Source organism: Pristiophorus japonicus, chromosome 1 (assembly GCF_044704955.1).
Source record: "Pristiophorus japonicus isolate sPriJap1 chromosome 1, sPriJap1.hap1, whole genome shotgun sequence".
In the NCBI taxonomy this organism is placed as follows: domain Eukaryota; kingdom Metazoa; phylum Chordata; class Chondrichthyes; family Pristiophoridae; genus Pristiophorus; species Pristiophorus japonicus.
Window position 1 is genome coordinate 47,782,622 of NC_091977.1, and position 22,562 is coordinate 47,805,183.

At 39.5% G+C, this 22,562-nt stretch overlaps 1 protein-coding gene across 4 annotated transcripts in view; it reads left to right on the forward strand.

Annotated features, from left to right (window-relative positions):
• The window catches only part of srek1 (splicing regulatory glutamine/lysine-rich protein 1), a 74,684-nt gene that overhangs the window by 2,182 nt on the left and 49,940 nt on the right, over positions 1 to 22,562 (forward strand). The window contains exons 1-5 of one of the 4 annotated variants that reach the window (XM_070879463.1): positions 7,113 to 7,178; positions 15,039 to 15,181; positions 18,542 to 18,667; positions 18,941 to 19,056; positions 19,679 to 19,885. In XM_070879463.1, coding sequence (XP_070735564.1) covers positions 19,006 to 19,056; positions 19,679 to 19,885 — 258 coding nt within the window. In that variant the 5' untranslated portion in view covers positions 7,113 to 7,178; positions 15,039 to 15,181; positions 18,542 to 18,667; positions 18,941 to 19,005. Of the gene's footprint in view, positions 1 to 7,044; positions 7,179 to 15,038; positions 15,182 to 18,541; positions 18,668 to 18,940; positions 19,057 to 19,678; positions 19,886 to 22,562 lie in introns of those variants that run through there. The other 3 variants (XM_070879453.1, XM_070879436.1, XM_070879444.1) reach the window with 3 other exon arrangements.

Below are 22,562 nucleotides of genomic sequence, written 5' to 3' on the forward strand. Positions count from 1 at the left end.
CTCAGTAGAAAAAAACCTCACTGAAAAATACTGGAAGGTTGGCAAACCATTTTGTGGTTTTCAGATGATTTAAAACTGCCTGTGTCCCATATCAACAGAACCCAATGATTGAATTGCATTTGCATGTTAACTTGTCATCCAGCTGAAAAGGCTGTTTAACGGTTGAATCAATCTGACACAATCTGTTTTGTTTTGTGCTACATTTTGTAAATAAATACCTATATATATTTAAATGGGCTGGTAATCCATCTCTGTTTCCATATCTCAATCCTCGTCCTAGTATGACTTTGCTGCTTTTATTTTTACAGCCAGTATTCATTAAAAACTCAGGAACAGAATATAAACAGACCATTTAGCATGCAGCCAGCCATTCAATTTTGATCAGTGAAAACTGTATTTCAAATCAATACATAATTGTCTCAGGTCAGGTATACATTAGTCGGTAATGAATTTATAAGAACATTCGCTGCTTCTGGAAGCTGGGACATTGAATAAATTTAAGACAGAAATAGACAGTTTCTTAAACGATAAGGGGTTATGGGGAGCGGGCGGTGAAGTGGAGCTGAGTCCATGATCAAATCAGCCATGATCTTATTGAATGATGGGGCAGGCTCGAGGGGCCGTATGGCCTACTCCTGTTCCTATTTCTTATGTTCTTAAAAGAAATAGAAGCAGAAGTAGGCTATTTGGCCCCTTGAATCTGCTTGACCATTCAATAAGATCATGACTGATCTGATCCTGCCCTCAACTCCACTTCCCTGCCCGCTTCCTATAACCCTTGCCTCCTTTATCATTCAAAAATCTGTCTATCTCCACCTTAAATATATTTAAGGATCTAGCCTGCACAGCTCCATGGGGTGGAGAATTCCAAAAATTCACAACCCTCGAGTGAGAGAAGGAATTTCTCCTAATTTCTGTCTTAAATGGGTGACCCCCCCTTATTCTGAAACTATGCCCCCCTAGTTCTAGATTCCCTCATGAGGGGAAATAGCCTCTGTGCCTCTACCCTGTCAAGACCCCTCAGAATCTTATATGTTTCAATAAGATCACCTCTCATTCTTCTAAACTCCAATGTGTATATGCCCAACCTGCTCAATCTTTCATCATATGACAACCCCTTCATCTCAGGAATCAACCTCGTGAACCTTCTCTGAATTGCCTCCAATGCAAGTATATCCTTCCTCAAATAAGGAGACCAAAACTGAATGCAGTACCCCAGGTGTGGTCTTACGAACGCCCTGTACAGTTGGAGCAGGACTTCCCTGCTTTTATACTCCCGTCCCCCCCGTAATAAAGGCCAACATTCCATTTACCTTCCTGATTACTTGCTGTACCTGCATACTAACCTTTTGTGTTTCATGTACAAGAACCCCCAGATCCCGCTCCCCATTTAAATAGTAACTTACTTTTTTATTTTTCCTCCCAAAGTGGATAACCTCACATTTTCCCACATTATACTCCATCTGCCAAATTTTTTGCCTACTCATTGAGCCTATCTATATCCCTTTGTAAATTCTTTGCGTCCTCCTCACAACTTGCTTTCCCACTTATCTTTGTATCATCAGCAAATTTGTCTACATTACACTCGGTCCCTTTATCCAAGTCATTAATATAAATTGTAAATAGTTGAAGCCCCAGCACTGATCCCTGTGGCATCCCACTAGTTACAGTTTGCCAACCTGAAAATGACCCATTTATTCCGACTCTCTGTTTTCTTTTAGTTAGCCAATCCTCTATTTATGCTAATATTTTACCTCCAACCCCGTGAGCTCTTGCCTTGTGCAGTAATCTTTTATGTAGCACCTTATCGAATGCTTTCTAGAAATCCAAATATACGACATCTACTGGTTCCCCTTTATCCATCCTGCTCGTTACATCCTCCAAGAACTCCAGCAAATTTGTCAAACATGATTTCCCTTTCATAAAACCATGCTGACTCTGCTTGACTGCATTATGATTTTCTAAATGTCCTGCTATTACTTCCTTAACGATGGACTCTAGCATTTTCCCATAGTTATTAAACATAGTGAGACTGAAAGACTTGAAAAGATGATTTTTTAAATTAAATAGTCCATCTTTATGCAGCAAAATTGTTGCAGAAAATTAATTGATCTATATATACACCAGGTATTAACTTTATCTGCACATTACCAGGAACTGCTGTACTGTAGATTGGAAGTTGCTGAAAAAAATTGCAAAATAAAGTTAACCTCCTCCCCTCGCCCCGGAAAAATTAACACACTTTATCAATACTCTCACTTTTCCATTTTGAAATGATTGCTGGGATAGTGTCACGACTGTCGGTCACCTCTCTGGTACCTCCCAAGTGATGATTGAAAGTGTTGGAGGGGAAGGGGATGCCATCTTAGACCTGCTCAATCTTGTCCTCACTTGATGTTCATGTATGTACACTTTCAAGTAAGTGTTACTGGATATCAAACAGCCGTGGGAACCCAGCAGCACTAAGACTAATTGTAGTACCCTTTGATTGAAATAAGCAAACCCAGGACAGACTGGAATCAAGTCTGTGATCGATCTTGTTGTTATAGCTTAGCTACCCACTGGGTAAACTGGCTAAGTCATAGAGAAAAGGAAGTTTCATATTTTTTTAAGACATGATTTTGTAAGAATTGTAATTTGTTTAACGATTGATTATGTCCTGTGCAAGCCAACTTCCTTTGAATTGGCACACAACAGAATTGCAAACACTCTGAAAGCAGTCTCCAGCCAGTGCTCTTGGTCAGGGAATGGTGGGGGCTTTAATAGATAGAACTTTCAATAATAACAGTAACTACACTTCAAAACTAATTAATTGGCTATAATACATCATACTTTATATATGATTAATTGGTTAGGCCCTCTGGGGGTTTTTTTTCCAGTGAAGCTTGTAATAGTTTAATACCTGGTAGATGGGATGGGAAGAGGACTTTTAATTTGTATTCATATAGTTCTATCTGTATTCTTCTGCTCCCGCACACTGTTATAGCACTGCTTTAGTTGACTTGGTGTGTGGTGAGGCATTTACGGTCATCTTTAATCAACCCGAGCTTTAATATTGAAGCTACAGATAGTATTAAGGCTTTTCTGATTAAGTGAACATTATCAGCTACTAAAATGTAAAAAAATTAGGTGAGCATGGTAACAGTATTTTACCCATTCAGATGCTGCGTTGCTTGTATATTGGCCAACAAATGAGCACTGAAGCTTTTACTTTAATCTTTTGATGTAATATATAAACTGGGGCTTGTTTGCCCAACAAAACTGTTATAAATCAAAGTTTTATCTAAAAATAAGAATAGAATGTATGACTTTAAAATAGGCACTGAATTACATTTGCATGCTCTGGTCCAATTATCCTCTGCCCCTGTTTCACTTGAATACACTTAGTCTGGACTCCTCATGTACAGCACCATAGGAGATCGACAACAACTTGCACTGGTGGAGCAATTTTAACTTAATAAAACTTCCTTGCATCCCTCATCACTTCCAACCCCACTTCCATTTGCACTCACTCCTGGAAAACGTTCTCCTAAGTTATTACAACTGCACTTTCAAATTCTCAACTGTCTAGACTTTGGCCCTCCATTCGTTACAATACTTCTGCAGCTATCGATCTGCTCAATCACATCCTCCCCTCCACCTTTGATGACCTTGCCCCAGTAAAATCATTACTCCCTCCCACCCTGGTGGTTTCCCCTGGTACAGTCCTCATCTCCACTCCCTTACGTCTAAGGGGCGTAGATTTTAAAGTTTATTGCGGACAACTAGCTGAGCCATTCATCACCAGATCTGGCTGGACCACTTCAAGCACCAGCAGGTTATGCTCCTCTCTGCCAAAGCTGCTAACTATTTCAGGATCATCTTGGAATGCAAAAATAACTCTTGCTTCTCCTATCTCTCCTCGTGCCATCTCTGAGCTTATCTTGTCCATGAGACCCACCTCCTGCTCTCTCGATATTATTTCCACTAAACTGCTGACCACCCAATTTCCTATCCTGACCCCCATGCTAGCCGTTATTGTAAAGGTTCCCTCTCCTCTGCTACTGTTTGCCTCCTTTTCAAATCTGCCCTCATCACCCCACTCCTTTTTTAAAAAAAAACCCATCGTTGTAAACTACCACCTCCTCTCCAAACTCCCTTTCCTCTCCAGCGTCCTTGAACGTGTTGTCGCCTCTCAAATGTTTGCACTCCAATCCGGTTTCCGCCCCACCAGAGCGCTGAAACAGTCCTAACTAAATTCACAAATGACATCCTCTGTGATTGATTGTGACCATGGTGCACTATCCCTTCAAATCCTTCTCGATCTGTCTGCAGCCTTTGACAGGGTTGACCACACCATCCCCCTCCAATGCCTTTCCTCCATTGTTCAGCTGAATGAGACTGCCCTTGCCTGGTTCCATTCTTAGCTATCTAGTTGTAGTCAGAGAAACTGCTGCAATGGCTTCTCTTCCTGCTCCTCCATTGTTACTTCTGGAGTCCTAAAAGGATCTATCCTTGGCTGCCTCCTATTTATCATCCACATGCTGCTCTTCAGCGATATCATCTGAAAACATGTCTGGTATCACATGTACGCTGACGACACCCAGCTCTACCTCACCACTACCTCTCTCGACCCCTCTACTGCTTCTCAAGTTGCTTATCCGATATCCAGTACTGGATGAGTAGAAATTTCCTCCACTTGACTATTAGGATGACCAAAGCCACTGTCTTCAGCCCCTGCCACAAACACCGTTCCCGAGCCATTGGTTCCATCCCCCTCCATGGCCACTGTCTCAGGTGGAACCAGATTGTTCACAACCTTGGTGTTCTATTCGACCCTGAGCTGAGCTTCTCATCCCTTATCTTCTATCTTCTGACTTCCATGTCAGTAATATCGCCCGCCGCTACCCCTGCTTCAATCCCGCTGCTGAAACCACAGCTTTTGTTACCACCAGACTTAATTATTCCAATTCTCTCCTGGCCAGCCTCCCATATTCCACCCTCCATAAACTTTAGCACATCCAAAACACTGCTTTCCGTATCCTAACTCATTCGATCACCACCCCTGTGCTCACTGATATACATTGGCTCCTGGTCCAGCAATGCATCAAATTTGAAATTCTTCTCGTGTTCAAATCCATCTATGACCGCGTCACTCCCGATCTCTGTAATCTCCTCCAGCCCTTCAACCCTCAGAACTGTGCGTTCCTCCAATTCTGGTCTCTTGTGAATCACCAACTTCCTTCGTCCCACCGTTGGGGGCGTGCCTTCAGCTGTCTAGACCGAAGCTCATGAAACTTTCCTAAACCCTTCTTCCTCTGCACCTCGTTCCTTTAAGAAGCTTTTGATCACCTGTCCTAATGGCTCCTTCTTTGGCTCAGTGTCAATTTTTGTCTGATTACACGCCTGTGAAGCACTTTGGGGATATTCTATTACATTAAAGACACTATATAGCTGCAAATTTGTGTTGTAAAATGTCCCACACATGTTTTATTCTGAGAACCTGTGGCACTTTGATTGAAATACAACTTGGATAAAGGAGCATAAGTATAATGTTATCACCATACAAGTAAATTAAATATCTATTATGGATAACTAATTTCAGTTTTGTACCCTGATTGTAGATATGAGAAACAACATAACTTTATTTACAAGATAAAAAATAGTTTCATTGTTAGAAGTATTACATTTATACCAGAATTTTCTATACAGTTTAGTCAAATTTATTAATTTCAAGTGAAATAAACATGTAGGATTTATGAATTCTACCACATTTCCCACAAGTGTTTTTCCTTTTTCCTCTGAAAAAAGTGATAGTTGGGAGTTCTTTTTAGGATGCTGCATCTTATAACTCATATTCGATGAGCAACTTTATTATGAAACTAGGCTTTCACACTATTCTCACTTCACTTTGCCTCCCAACCCTCGGGGGAACAAATTGTTGAACCTAAGTGGGGTTGGGAATTTTGTTCTTCATTATTTGTTTCCTTTATCTTTTACCTTTTAATATTTCATTTTGTTCTCCTCAGTTAAAATGTTTTCCTCGTGTTTTATTTACTTTTTTATATTCATTTTAAAGTTTATTATTTATCTCTGCTTATTTTCCCTGTTTTTCCTTTATCCTTTGTTCTTTCAAGTATTTTTTATGCTTATCAAAGGGAAGTTATGACTTTAAGAAAAGGATCACCATTTCACTTAAGGAATGGGATTGACCAAAAATAATTATTAGAAGGAGGTTTAACTTAAATTGAAATAGTTTAGGTTGCAAGTTAAACACAGATGCCTGAAATTTCTTTGGGGATTCTCCCAGTCAGCCAGTTTGGCAGAAACCTCACAGATACGTGAACAGGGTTTCCTCGATCTTCTACCAAATTTATGACAGCTGATTGAGAGAACATTGGAAGAAATTGCCAGTGATAAGTGGATTACTTCTGCTCCGGGGCCTCGATGCGCAGCCCAGCACAGAGGCCCACGTATTCCAGGAGCGTATGTGCATCCTGGGATCACATGGGCCGGACCAACCAATGAAAATGGCACATCCCCATTCATAGTAATGGTGAGTCACTTTTGTATAGAGATCTCCATTTCTATGCTCCCTCTACTCCACCACTCATGACTACTCCATCAGCCAGGTATGTAGTGTAGTGGTTATGTTACTGGACTAGTAATCTAGAGGACTGGACTAATAATCCAGAGGATTTGAGTTCAAATCCTACTATGGCAGTTTGACCATAAACTCCTTTTAAGGAAGGAAACTTCCCATATGAACCATCTTACCTACATGTGACTCCAGTCCTATGTCAATGTGGTTGACTTAATTGCCCTCTGAAGTGGCCGAGCAAACCACTCAGTTGTATCAAACGACTACCTGTGGTTCAAGAAGGCGGCCCACCACCACCTTCTCTGGGTAACTAGACTTTGGCATAAATGCTGGCCTTGCCCGTGATGTTTCAATGTACATGAGCACTATAGAAATTGAATTTCTTACTGTAATTTGAAGAATATATTGTAGCATCATTGTAATTTAATCCTAATAAACTAATTCTGACATCTTTCATCTTTCAGCAATTCGCCTATCCCAGTTTCGTCAAGGGTATGTTACATTAAATATCACGATCCTGTGAGTGTTGGTGTGGCCCAGCATCTAACAAACGTGGTTTTTATAGACAGAGGCCTGATAGTTGTACCCTTCAGTGAAGGTAGGTAATTAAGGCTTTGTTGCAAATTCATCAGCTCTCTGGCTTATTTTAATTATACATCCATTTTTTAGCTGAGAGGAAAAAGTTTCTAGGGATTTTTGAAGGTGGACAGTGATCTTTATTGTATTTAACACACATTATACCACTGCCTGGTATAATATGTGTAATACTATGTCTTAAGCTGTGGTCTGTTTTGTGGAACTCTGAATATTGCATTAAAAGCACAGCTCTAAAATTCATGACAAGGCAAAACAGAACACTTGTTCTTTAATGTTGCAGAGCAAGGGAAACAGGATTGAATATAAAAGAGACTTGGGTTAGACATTGCACCATGCAGTAATAGTAATTAATGTGTAAATGCACTCCATTATTTTAACAAATACATTATTCTAGTTATTTTATATGGGTTAACAGACAAGTTAAAATAGCAGGTGGAGGAATTTTACACCCGTTTATTAATGCACTCATTACTAATATTGCATCATGAAACTTTAATCTTTTGTGTATATCAGTTAACTTTGGTAGTTATCTTGTCCTTTGTTGCAATCTAGCTAGCCTCCTGATTTTAGTCTTGATAAAGCATTTTGAAATGGGGAGTGCCTCTACTAAAGTTCGTGCAATGTAGCACAAGATTTGTTGGCAGGCCTATGTGCAACAGATTATAGTACCTGTATCACAAAAGCTAAATAATTAAAGTGAAGCAGTTGATGTGAGACATAACTACATATATTTACACTATATATATGTATTTTTTTTAGAAGATGGGCTTTGATGCAATTTATTCTGAGTTTATAAAATTATACAGGCCATTTAATACTAAAACATTAATTAAAAGGACGCGACTGCTGAAAACAAACCGAAAGTAGTTGCGCATGTGCAGTTCCAGTGTGTTTTTTTGTTTGCTATTGCCGAACTTCTCAAAATGAGGAATAAAGAAGCGGATTTAGAGAATTCTGTTAGAACCGTTCATTTTAAATAAAATTCGAACTGTGAGTTTATTTTTTAAAGTTGTTTGTCCTTCAAGCCAGCGGTTCTTAAACTGAAAAAAATCACCAGTAACGTTAACATTAACCCAACCTAATAACATTAACTTTATTAGTGATGAATGAAACTTTATTAGTTGATGTGCTTCAGCACTTCTTAGATCCTCCGTCTGTTGTGGTGAACGTTATTTTTAAAATTTGGGACCTGACAGTTATGCACAAAACGCTTCTGCGTAGCTTCCGGTTCGTTGGCAGGAGTCACTTCGTAATTAAAAAATGCATGAAATGCACAAAGATATTTATTAATATGATACCAATTTTTATTAATTAAAATATGTCCAGTTTTGCCTTCAAAATCCTTTTTATTAAGAAAGCAGGAAAGTAAGATTACACAAGATTTCATAAATACAGTACAAAATATACAAAAAACATTGGCCTGGATTTTGCTGTCAGAGGCGAAGGGACAGCACTCGCCGCTGACCTCAAAGAGCTTCTCACAAATATTTGCCGGCCTCTGGAGCGCTGATTTCCCCTATTCTGACATCTGGCACCATCTATAGGGGCCCTGTGCCATCCAGTAACAGTGAAGTCATTAAGCAGGCTGATCAGCCAGTCAGATTGAAGAATTCACAGACACAGCACATCAGAAAGTAAACAGCACAGATTGCAATTCACTTTTTAATCACTTTACAGAAAGCAAAATAAAGATTGGGACAAACACATGGGATTAAGGTCGAAGGTGAATTATCTGCAAAAGGATAAGGACAGGCTAAGTGAATGGGCAAATATTTGGCAGATGGAGTATAATGTGGGAAAATGTGAGGTTATCCATTTTGGCAGAAAAAATAGAAAAGCAAATTATAATTTAAATGGAGAAAAATTGCAAAGTGCTGCAGTACAGAGGGACCTGGGGGTTCTTGTTCATGAAACACAAAAAGTGAGTATGCAGGTACAGCAAGTAATCAGGAAGGCAAATGGAATGTTGACCTTTATTGCAAGGGGGATAGAGTATAAAAGCAGAGAAGTTCTGCTACAACTGTACAGGGTATTGGTGAGGCCACACCTAGAATACTGCATACAGTTTTGGTCTCCGTATTTAAGGAAGGATGTACTTGCATTGGAGGCTGTTCAGAGAAGGTTCACTAGGTTGATTCCGGAGATGAAGGGCTTGATTTATGAAGATGGGTTGAGTAAGTTGAGCCTATACTCATTGGAGTTCAGAAGAATGAGAGGTGATCTTATTGAAATATAGAAGATGATGAGGGGGCTCGACAAGGTGGATGCAGAGAGGACATTTCCACTCATAGGGGAAACTAAAACTCGGGGACAATCTCAGAATAAGGGGCCGCCCATTTAAAACTGAGATGAGGAGGAATTTCTTCTCTGAGGGTTGTAAATCTATGGGATTCTCTGCCCCAGAGAGCTGTGGAGGCTGGGTCACTGAATATATTTAAGGCAGAGATAGACAGATTTTTAAGTGATAAGGGAATAAAGGGTTATGGGGAGCGGGCAGGGATGTGGAGCTGAGCCCATGATCATCAGATCAGCCATGATCTTATTAAATGGCGGAGCAGGCCCGAGGAGCCAGGTGGCCTACTACTCCTAATTCTTGTGTTCTTATTATCATAAACAAACTTTAAAAAAATCATCTTTATTCTTTTAAAAATCATGGAAATTATAAATGTTATTGTGAGGGAATGACACTCCACATTTGTAAAATTAGTCTTTCAGGGCCAGAAAGGTTGTTCAACAGTAATTATGACTTAGTACGCCGTTTAAAAACTCTGTTACACCTCATTCAACAAGGCGTAACATTTTCAGCGGTTTTTACAACGAGAATAGTGCATAAAAAGTTGAAGCTCACGTCAAATCACTGTTTCTGTGTTGATTGCAGCTGTGAAGACTGCAACAGCGCACTCTGTGGAGGAACTTAAGAATTAGGAATGGGCCATATGGCTCCTCGAGCCTGCTTCTCCATTGAATAGATCATGACTGATCTTCGACCTCAACTCCACTTTCACGCCCTATCTCCTTATCCCTTGATTCCCCTAGAGTCCAAAGATCTGTCTATCTTAGCCTTGAATATACTCACTGACTTAGCATCCACAGCCCATTGGGGTAGAGAATTCCAAAAATTCACAACCCTCTAAGTGAAGAAATTCCTCTTCATCTCAGTTTAAATGGCCGACACCTTATCCTGAGACTATGCTCCCTAGTCCTAGACTCTCCTGCTACAGGAAACAACCTCTCAGCATCTACCGTGTCAATCCCCCTGTAAGGGTAGATGTCACCAAAGTGGAAGTAGACAGACCGATGGTCACTAAAGTGAATATTGAAGGTAGTGAATTAATCTGACATAAAATGGTCCAGGCTAAAGGGCATATCAGTATTAGCAGGTTATGAGGAATCAGGAGTTCCTCCACCTCACGGTAGGGATTGTAATATATCGCCTATTGACAGATTGTATGTAAAACTCACTTACAAATGGGTTTTAAAATGGAGAGAAGCTAAGAAGCAAAGCTTGATAGTAAATGAACCATCCTAAGTAACTAAACAATGTGTTGAACTTTAGTCAGAATAATAGAAAATGGAAACTTACATATTCAATACATTTAAGAGAACAACAACACCTACCAAGAACAGTAGGGAGTAAGCTGTCTGAAACAGAGATTATAGCAGCAGCTGCATTCATGGAAATGAGATAGTTTTGGCTGGAGCTCTTAGGAATTGGCTGATAAGAAACCAGGCGCATAGCAAACTCTGGGAAACAAGGTTAACCAACATGTCATAAGGAACTGAGACAAAGTTGACACTGTAGGACAACACATTCCAGCAAGTTGATATGTGATGGGAGATGGACAGGTTGGGAAACCACTCAGCAGCCAGTCTAAAGGGTCAATGAATCATGAAGCTCCGCTGATAAGCTGTCGGCCAACCGGTGGTCGTAGAAGTTTTGTAGGAGGGTCTCGCACCTTGAAAAATTGTATAACTGTGCATGTCGAACTCTTGTACTTTGAAGGGTTCATCGGAACTCTTCCCCTGCATATGCTTGAATAAAGATCGGTTGAACCGAGGTTTTGTCTGAGTGATTACATAGTCGCTATATGGGCGGGTGTCGATTCCTTATTTCAGGGGATCCGCCTTGAAGAAGAGAAGTCTTTACCCCAACACCCCCTCAGAATCTTGTATGTTTCAATGAGATCATCTCTCATTCTTCTAAACTCCAGAGCGTATACGCCCAATCTACTCGATCTCTCCTCAAAGGACAGCCCCCTCATTCCAGGGATCAATTTAGTAAATCTTCGTTACACTGCTTCCAAGGCATGTATGTCCTTCCCCAGATAAGGAGACCAAAATTGTGCACAGTGCTCCAGGTGTGGTCTCATTAAAGCGCTGTACAATTGTAGTAAGACTTCCTTACTCTTGTACTCTAACCCCCTTGCAATGAAGGCCATCATGCCATTTGCCTTCCTAATTGCTGGCTGTACCTGCATGCTAACTTTTGGTGTTTCCTGTATGAGCCCACTTAAATCTCTCTGAATACCAACATTAACTAGTTTCTCACCATTTATTCTGTTTTTCTATTCTTTCTACCAAAGTGAATAACCTCACATTTCCCAACATTATACTCCACCTGCCACCTTATTGCCCACTCAATTAACCGGTCTATATCCCATTGCAGGCTCTTACTTTCCCACGAAGCTTTGTAGGAGCAAGGAATCACTGACAACAACTTCCAGTTTCTGAGTTTAACTGCACATGTGCGGACGCCAGAAGTTGCTGTCAGTTTTACACAGTAATGACAGCGACGTTGACAGTTTCGCTGTCATTACCACCACAAAAATTCCAGGCCATTAACTTAATTTTGACATGGTAAACCAGTAGATGGTTTTGAAACAAATCTCCAGATTTAATCTTCTAATTTGTTATATTGCAGATAATCTACACTTCTGGTGTAAATATTTTTACAGCTAGTTAGTTGTCAATGCGGTCTTGAAAGCACTATGAAGCTGATGCTGTGCTCCAAGTGAGGAAGCTGTACTCAAATGTAGTGTGGGCTAGGGAAAGAGTTAGCCCTGATTTCTGAACCACATGGGACCCCAGAATTAACACTAAATTTAGGTATCCATGTAAAAAAAAAATCACTAGGGAAAACAGCCACCAAGATATCATGAACATACAAGTTAAATTATGTTTTATATTTCAGAGTAACATTATTGAAAATATTAGTGTATATCCATACTGGCACTTTAAATTACAAATAGTGCTAATGGGTCTTGTTAACTGACTGTAGAAGGTATAAAAATGCAAGTTGTTGTTGTTGATTGTGTGGACAGGATTTAAGGTTATAGATAGGAATTTTAAATTCTCAACTGAAATCCGATAACTTTTTTCAATTGCTTTGTTCGATACTGGCTTCATCCTGTAAAACCTAAATGTAATTGGATCCATTGCAAAGTTTTCCAATAGAAAACCCCACAGCAGAATTCATAATGTTGGACCTTGTGTTCACATCCTTATTTTAACTTAAGAATTCACTGGTATGTTCAACATTTTTAACGTGTGGTTTTGAAACTATTCTATGGAGTTACTTTATCATGCTCCTAATTACTTTGGGCGCTGTACTGCTAATACCGTGTAAACTGAGAAAAATGTTATGGCACATAAAGGCTTACTTTAAAAATGTATATTTAATTTTGTTTACAATGAACAAAACTTTTTAAAGGTATGGTTCTTGCTATATATATTTTGGCATTTACAAATTAAAATTTATAGTTTGCGACTTTATGTGCTATTTCAATAACTATAATGGAGTTTGCCATCTTGTAGGAACAAATGTTTTTTTTTACATTTTGTACAGATACATAAAAATCTAGTATGTGCAGTGTTAAGCCATCTGAGCCATTTTTTAATTGCTTTAATTTATTTATGTTGACAACTGTTACATTCCAACTCTAAAAGCTGGTTCAGTATTATGGGATTGTTGAGTATAAATGGTTGCATTAGCTTGTATTTAAGCCGAACCAGTGGCTGGTTCTTTTCCTGCAGGTATATCATGTTTTCAAGTAATTTGAAATATGTCACAATTAATTGAAGGTTTTTCTTTATTAACCATAATTAATGGTAGATGGAATCCCAGTACCAATATTAATTTGGTTTTGTATGTTTTCTCTGTGATGTGTGTGCATTAGTAGATGACTAGACTGGCGAAGGCAGACCTGTGCACTTGCCTACTGTAGGCATTGTTTGCTATGCCACTAATGCTGCCACCAAGCAAAACCTTCAAGGGGGGAATAATGCCTGGAGACTGCCCGTCGACATCTTCCAAGATGGATACCCTGTCTTTATTTTTTTTATTTGTCCCTTGTCTTCTCTTTAAACATTTTAATTCTTTCTGTTTTTGTACTGTGTTGTTTGTAAATGTTCTCTAACTAAAATAATGTTTAATAAATCGGTTCCTGATGTGCGTGTGTGTATGTGTATGTATTGGGGAGTGGATTTCTTTTTAGATATGGTAGCGAATAATTATATAATTTTGTTTTAAAATGCCAAGATAAATTATACCAATGTTACTTAACATTTTGCATTATACCATAATATAATGTTTAAAACCACAAGAGTTTGTTTTCAACAAAATTATTTGAGCTTTATGTATGGCATTGAAATTTTCAATTAATGTATGATACAATTCTCTTATTGGTTCCATCACATTTACTGTGATTGCTGCAGTGACACCTCTTTTTCTTTCTTAGTAAATGATAGCTTATGTGTTGTGCGTATTCGTATATATTAACAAGAAAAGCAAATGGAAACAATGTAATTAAGTTGTATAGATAATAATGAATAGTGGCTATAACAAAAAATTATATCCGTTTTATACCACACAAGCATTTTCTAGTCTGGCGTTGTACATTTTTAGTCTATAATTAAAAAGCAGCGGTGCTTTAATATGTAGTCTTTTAACTACAGTGTGTACAGTAATTAAAAATAACGTGCGCCTGATGTCTTGCCTGTGTTTCATATAGTCACAGAAACAATGACTATACTCTCTCTGCACTCAAAAGTCTGTGAAAGTATTGATTAAGGGTTACGGGGAGCGGGCGGGTAAGTGGAGCTGAGTCCACGGCCAGATCAGCCATGATCTTGTTGAATGGTGGAGCAGGCTCAAGGGGCTAGATGGCCCTAATTCCTAATTCTTATGTTCTGTGTTCCCTGATTATTAAAGTAACTGCATTGTGTGGTACAAAATAGAGCATGCATATGATCGCAGTAAAATGAAGTGTACTGCATTATCTTCACAAATTCCAAAAAATCTTTGTTTATTTGTTCTAATTTAATTTAATGTGCTAATTGAGTGTTAAAGCACATAGAAATTCTTTAGTATAAAAGCTGGCGGTATAGTGATATCCTTTTATAAAGTAATAATTGATATGGTCCTCAAATATGGCACAAGTGTTTGGAACATTTGTTCTAATTGCCTAGAACTGTACATTTCTATTTTTAAGTTTCAACAATTTTTCCTAAATTATAGGCAGTGACTTGTGGTAGGGTACAGTTTCCTTGGGCCTTTAATACCTTACTTAAAAGCCCATTATTTATGTATGCTCTGACAACTATCAGCTGGCTAATAAAAACATAAATTGCTTGAAATACTCAGTACGTCATGCAGCATCTGTATAGAGAGAGAGAGTTAACGTTTCAGGTCGATGGCTTTTTGTTGGAACCGTCAGTTGTCTGTTCGAGTATAGGAGAATAATACAGCAGAACTGAATTTTATCCTCGCTCAGTATCCACATGTGTGGTTTCAAGCACAGTTCACTGGTTAGTGATCAGGAGTGTGCGTACACTACCTAATTTCCTTCTCTACTATTCAAAGGGTACTGTGGCAAGTTGTAGCACCTCTAGTTCTGATCTACCTGAGATCAGCTAACAGCGCAGACCGGAAATTAAACCTGAGACCTTCCAAATCTGCATAACTCTTACCAAATCGTATGGCGTATTTGCTCACTAAGCTATCTGGTAGATCTCTTTTTCTGATTGTTTTACAAAGTAGTTCAGTTAGGTTGGAGGTTTATTATTTCTAAGTATTGCAGTTAACATATATGTCTTTTGTCCTAAATTCATATGTGGTGTTGCTGCTCACAGTAAGTCCAGTAACCTAAAGGTGGCATCAATAATTTGGAGTGCTTTTTACATAAGAACATACGAAAATTTGTGGAAAATACAGGGAAATTCCTCTTGGTCCCCAAAGGCAAACGGGCAAGTTATGGGAGACTGCAGTATCTGATGAAAGTGAAATCTTAACACATTTTGCTTTCACTACTGTCAAAAGTAAAGCTTAATGTAAAAAGTCATGACAAGTTTTATGTTGTCACCGTTGATATTCAGGACTGTGGAGCAGAAACATCACGGCGCTGTCATATTGTGAGCAGCAGAATCACAGGCCTCAATATTAGCCCCCTCCATGACAGATGAGGAGTTAAACCGACAATTGCATGAAATGCACCCCTAACCCTCCGTGCCCATTGTCGTTTTCTTGGTGGCAGATTTTGTGGCGTCTCACTGTGAAGAGGCAGAACACTTTGTTAACATACTTAAATTGGGCTTTCACCATGCAATTGGGAGCCTGATTTAAAATTCACAGTTGCTGCACTGGTTTCCTAGCAGTGAGGAAAGTGGAAGCAGTTATCCCTTTAAGCTGGGTGAGAGCTGCCAGATCCGCAAAGTAAGTGTCTTTTTCAGCACTCCTTGTGGGTTGGGGAGCATGAGTGCCTTCGGCCTCCCCTCTGCGATCATGACCTCTCCCATCCGTGTCCATCCCCCCCCGCGCGCGATTCCCTTGGACCGTCTTCGAGGGTCCCCGGCTGTGGCTATCTGCAGCTGACTTTCCCTTCTGGCTTTTGGCCGACTGTCGGGCAGGAAACTGATCCAAAAAACTATTATGAGGTCCTGCTGTTAAGTTCAGCAGGACCTCTGCATTCCTGGCCTTGACAGATTCTTAGAATTGGATTCAATCAAACATTAGAATGATTTATAACAGGTATAGCCACATCTTGAAGCTCAAGAAACGGTGACTGTCAATGTTCCCTTTAAGCTGTGCGGCTTCACAGCGCTCTGCAGCACCATGCAGCCTGCTCACCAGCTTTTAAATAAGAAAAACCCCGCATGCAAGGTATTTTGAATGTGCCACACAGCCCCTTAAAGGGGCCGCACTCCCAAAAAATAATAAAAGGGAACTTTGGTGGCGGTTCAAAGAGACTTGGAGTCCATGCACATAGGTCATTAAAATGTCATGGACAGGTGCAGAAAATAATTTAAAAGGCAAATGGAATATTGCTCTTGTATCGAGAGGACTAGAATGCAAAACCCTGGTTAGACCACTGCTGGAGTATTGTGAGCAGATCTGGGCACTGCGCCTCAGATGGGAAATTTTGGCCTTGGAAAGGAGTGCAGCCTAGATTTACCAGAATGATACCTGGACTCCAAGGATTAAATTACACAAACTAGGGTTATATTCCCTGGAATTTCAAAGGGGTGATCGAAGTTTTCAAGGTAATAAGGGGAACTTATAGGATGGATAGAGAGAAACTATTTCTGCTGGTTGGGGAGTCTGGGACTAGGGGGACTAGTCTTAAAAATTAGAACTAGATCAATTATTAATTTTAAATCGGAGATTGATCGACTTATAGGGTAGATAGAGAGAAACTATTTCTGCTGCCTGGGGAGTCTGGCACTAGGGGGCATAGTCTAAAAATTAGAACTAGATCAATTGCTAATTTTAAATCTGAGATTGATAGATTTTTGTTAAGCAAAAATATTAAGAGATATGGGCCAAAGGAGAGTGTATGGAATTAGGTCACAGATCAGCCATGATCTCATTGAATGTTGGAACAGGCTCAAGGCCTCCTCCTGTTCATATGTTCCAATTAGAAACATAAAAAGAAATTCTATATTAACAAAGGAGTCATAAGTTTAATTTTAAAAATCTATACCTATAACCTCTCTGATATCAGTGTAACTACGAGTTTTCTCTGCAAGAAATTTAGACCATAATAGTCCCCTGTGCACTAGACGTAGCAAAATCATGAACCAGTTTATAAAGAACAAGTTTACAATTTTGCTACACATAGTAACACAGGAAATATTCCTGCAGTGTGACTTGACATGCTTTACTTCTAACAATTTAGTTATAATCTGGATTGTCTTCTCTCTTCCCCTCATTCATCCAGTCCCATTTCTCTTCTCCACTTATTCCGTTTCTGTTGTCCTCCACTTTTTTTGCTCATTGTCCCTTTCTTTCAAATGCTCATTAATTCTGCCATTCCCTCTCTGCCTATCTCTCCGTTCGCTCACTCATTCACTCACTTTCTGCCTTCCTTGTTTCTTCCCTGCCTTTCACTATTCCCTCTTCCTCCCGCTTGCCTTCTTACTCCCATTTCCCTTTATTTCTCACAGTTAATAGCAGCAACTCAGTCTCTGGCTTCTTTGCTGCAGAGGCTAGTAGAACTGAAGGGGTTTGTTTGTGGCAGTACCACCGGTGTCACCCTTTTTTTAACCTTTGTCAGATGTAGGACCCATTTGGTTGTTCAAAAGCTTTGTGTGTTGCAGCACCTTTGCTGGATATTGTTAATTAGTTTATAAGTAGAATGAATCATGTACGTGTAAAAAATCTTGTGTTTAGCTCATGTTTGGCGCACTTCATAATTGTCAAAAGTATTAAGACAGCCAACTATTTCCTGATAATCTTTCTGATCTTGATAACCTGGCTTCTACCTACAGACTGGAGTCGCAGATTTACAAGCAGCTGCCGATGTACAGAAATGTAATTCATTATATGCCTAGTTATACCGCTTTCCCACAGGGAGTAATTGAGCAGTGACCTTAAAGGGACACAGTTCTATCTTAGCATCTAGATCAACTAACTCCAATTATATAGGTTACCTAGATCAGGGTGAAAGAAAGACTTCCTGTTTTGTTGTGCATGGGCATAGTAACTAAGTAATACATTAAAAAAGCCTCACTTCAGCCACAGAAGGACTGAGATGTCAGTTGGCTGCCCCATTTTATAGCACAGTAACTGGTGTCCAGTTGACTGTAAAATCATTTGTGCTGATGCACATATGTACTATTGTGACACACCCAGGTAAAGTTTAGAGCTGTAATTTATAATGCTGGAATTCAGGATAAACTGAATTACGTGAAACATTTGTAATCTCATTAGTAAACAATTATGGTTTCTTGCTGCGACTGTTTTAACTGGTTTTTAATTTTTTTTAAAAATCAGTTCTCGGATTTTGGCTATGTGTCATTTTATTGGGGACTAAACAAAGAATTTTAAAAAATGTTCTTCTTTTCTGTATCTGATGTTCTGTGTGCTAGTATTGATGCAGCCAACATGAACGGTTGTCGTGTGTAACACAACTTTCGAACACTGAGAGTGATCGCCTGGGGAAAACGTCCATGCTTGATATCGTATGGTACATGACCAATAAGTTTCAAGTACAGGTGACCATAGCTCAAAGTGTTAAATTATTGTCTACATTTTTAATTAATAAAACAAGTTTTCCTGTAAATATGGTTGCTTACAGTTTTGGCAGTTTGCAATTTTATTTTAATTTTATTACAGAGTAGGTTAAAAAGACATCTTTATGTTTGTATGTTTTTGGAAGGATCTAGAAGTGAGCTCTCAGATTAGTCAATCTGCTATTGAGATGGGGAAAAAAACTCATTTTCTACTTGATTCCATTATCCTAAGTAATTGTCTTGTTTCTTTCACAGGTAATATCCCAGATGAAGCCAAAGCCTTGTCCCTTTTGGCTCCTACCACTTCTGTTACAGGATTGATGTCTGGTGCAGGGTTGCTTCCAGTCCCTACGTCAAACCCTCTTGCTTCTGTAAGTGATGTTTTGAAGCTTAGAGTGTAAAACATTCTTTTATATTTACATTACAGTTCAATAATCAACAAATATAATATTTGAAATAAGAGTAGAAGCTGGATGGCCTGGCAGTTTTCTCTGTACAATTAAATGTTAAATTTCTTAAAGGGGTAAGGGCAGCTTGTGAGGAGGATCTATAGTTACTGAGCATTGGAGGCAAAGGAAGTGGCTGAGTTGGAATGGAAAATGTAGCCAGTGGAAGGGAAGGTGCACCTAGTGGGGAACAAATGAGAATTTGAGCCAGTGGACTGAGGAGAAATGTGTGCATCCCCCCTCCCTTCACCCCATCATTAGCCCCACACTGGAATTCCCTGCCTAAACCCCTCCACCATCTTCTAATTTAAGGCCTTTGTTAAACCCGCCTCTTTGAGCTAGTTTATGGTCACACCCTATAATCTTGTTTGGCACGGTGTCCATTTTCACATGCAAGTTCACATGTATGTTCAGAATGTTAGGTGTGTGCAGCACATTTTGAAAGAAAATTGTCATCTTTTAAAAGAAATGGATTTGGATAAATTTTCTTTTATTTAAAAAAAAAACTTTGCCGACTAATTCTCAAGCTACATTTTGTATTTGATAGATTAGTGCAGTTGATGCAGTTACGAGTGCAATGGGAACTGTTGTTGGTTCTGTCCCTTTTACTACACTGGGAGCACTACAAGCGGGACTCGATCCTACTCTTACAGCATTAGGAATAAGCTCTCAACCTCCAACAATGGGAAATGTGGATCCTTCCAAGATTGAAGAAATTAGAAGAACCATTTATGTTGGAAACTTGAATTCACAGGTAGTTTATTTAAATGATTTATGTTGGTTAAACTGTCCAGTTTTTAAGTTCTTCCCTTATTTTAAAAACATTCTGCTACTGGAGAGTTTAAATAAATTGGTACAATTGTTTCAACATCGATACTGAAATCATGTGCACCAAAGCTTGATTTTACATTATTCCTTTAAGCTATCTGAATTGAGGTTGCTTAATTATTTTAGTATTGCATTCAAAAAGCACTCCCTAAATAAAGGGATGAAATTGATATATAGGGATTTGGGGCAGGCAGTCTGAAGTCATAGTTACAAAGAATTTTTCGGAAAGCTTTTGAAGGTGGGAAGGTAGCAAAGCAGAGTCCCAATGTGCAAGAGGATTGAAAGATCAGCCTTTTGCAAGGGGGATAGAGTATAAAAGCAGGGAAGTCTTGCTACAACTGTACAGGGTATTGATGAGGCCACACCTAGAGCACTGTGTACAGTTTTGGTCTCTGTATTTGAGGAAGGATATACTTGCTGTTGGAGGCTGTTCAGAGAAGGTTCACTAGGTTGATTCCGGAGATGAGGGGGTTGACTTGTGAAGATAGGTTGAGTAGGTTGGGCCTATACACATTGGAGTTCAGAAGAATGAGAGATGATCTTATCAAAATATATAAGATAATGAGCACAGAGTGGAATTAAACGAAGTGTTTTATTTGGGAATTTGAAAAAAGGGCGAAGGAGTTGCTGCTTTTTGCATACCGTACTTGTAGTACATTATATTACAGATAGCTGTTTAATTTCATTACCCATAACTTAATTAATCTAGATCAATTAAGTAGTTAAGAAACAAAATTGTAAACTACGTTACTGAAATAGAAATTTAATTAAATAGAACAAGGTCATATAGGGATGGCAGTGCAAGTGGTGTGCCGCAACTGCAGCATGTGGGAGTTTGTGAAGAGTATTGTGATCCCGGACAGCCACATGCGCAGTAAGTGCCTGCATCTTAAGAAACTTCAGCACGAGAGTTGTTGAGCTGGAGTCTGAGGTGCAGAAATTGCAGGGCATCAGGGAGGGGGAGAGTGACCTGGACATTTTGGTTAGATAGTGGTACAGCTCTGGTTAGTGGTCAGGGACAAGAGGGTGTGACTGCAACTCAGCCAGGTAAGGGGAACCCAGGTGCAGTGCTGGAGGAGCCTCGGTATTTGTCATTATCCAACAGTTATGAAATTCTTGCTGTTGTGTGGATAGGGAAAAGACTGCAGGATGAATGAGCAAACTGACCATGGTACAGGAGGTCATTAAAGTGGAGAAGATTTGTCAAGCATGATTTCCCTTTCATAAATCCATGCTGACTTGGACCTATCCTGTCACTGCTTTCCAAACGTGCAGCTATTACGTCTTTAATAATTGATTCCAACATTTTCCCCACTACCGATGTCAAGCTAACCGGTCTATAATTCCCTGTTTTCTCTCTCCCTTTTTTAAAAAGTGGGGTTACATTAACTCCAATCCATAGGCACTGATCCAGAGTCTATCGAATGTTGGAAAATGACCACCAAAACGTCCACTATTTTCAGGGCCACTTCCTTAAGTACTCTGGGATGCAGACTATCAGGTTCTGGGGATTTATCAGCCTTCAATCCCATCAATTTCTCTAACACAATTTCCTGACTAATAAGGATTTCCTTCAGTTCCTCCTTCTCGCTAGACCCTCGGTCCCCTAGTATTTCCGGAAGGTTATTTGTGTCTTCCTTGTTCAATTGGTCTGCCATTTCTTTGTTCCCCATTATAAATTCACCTGATTCTGACTGCAAGGGACCTACATTTGTCTTCATTAATCGTTTTCTCTTCACATATATCTAGAAGCTTTTGCAGTCAGTTTTTATGTACCCTGCAAGCTTACTCTCCTACTCTATTTTCCCCCTCTTAATTAAACCCTTTGTCCTCTGCTGAATTCTAAATTTCTCCCAGTCCTCAGGTTTGCTGCTTTTTCTGACCAATTTATATGCCTCTTCCTTGGATTTAACACTATCCCTAATTTCCCTTGTTAGCCACGGTTGAGCCACCTTCCCCGTTTTATTTTTACGCCAGACAGGGATGTACAATTGTTGAAGTTCATGTGATCTTTAAATGTCTGCCATTGCCTATTCACCATCAACCCTTTAATATCATTTGCCAGTCTATCCTAGCCAATTCACATCTCATACCATCGAAGTTTCCTTTCTTTAAGTTCAGGACCTAGTCTCTGAATTAACTGTCACACTCTCCATCTTAATGAAGAATTCTACCATATTATGGTCACTCATCCCCAAGGGGCCTCACACAACAAGATTGCCAATTAATCCTCTCTCATTACACAAGACCCAGTCTAGGATGGCCTGCTCTCTAGTTGGTTCCTCGACATATTGGTCTAGAAAACCATCCCTTATACTCTCCAGGAAATCCTCCTCCACTGTATTGCTACCAATTTAGCTAGCCCAATCTATACGTAGATTAAAGTCACCCATGATAACTACTGTACCTTTATTGCACGCATCTCTATTTTCCTGTTTGATGCCATTCCCAACCTCACTACCACTGTTTGGTGGTCTGTACATAACTCCCACTAGCGTTTTCTGCCCTTTGGTGTTCCGCAGTTCTACCCATACAGATTCCACATTATCCAAGCTAATGTCCGTCCTTACTCTTGTGTTAATCTTCTCTTTAACCAGCAACAT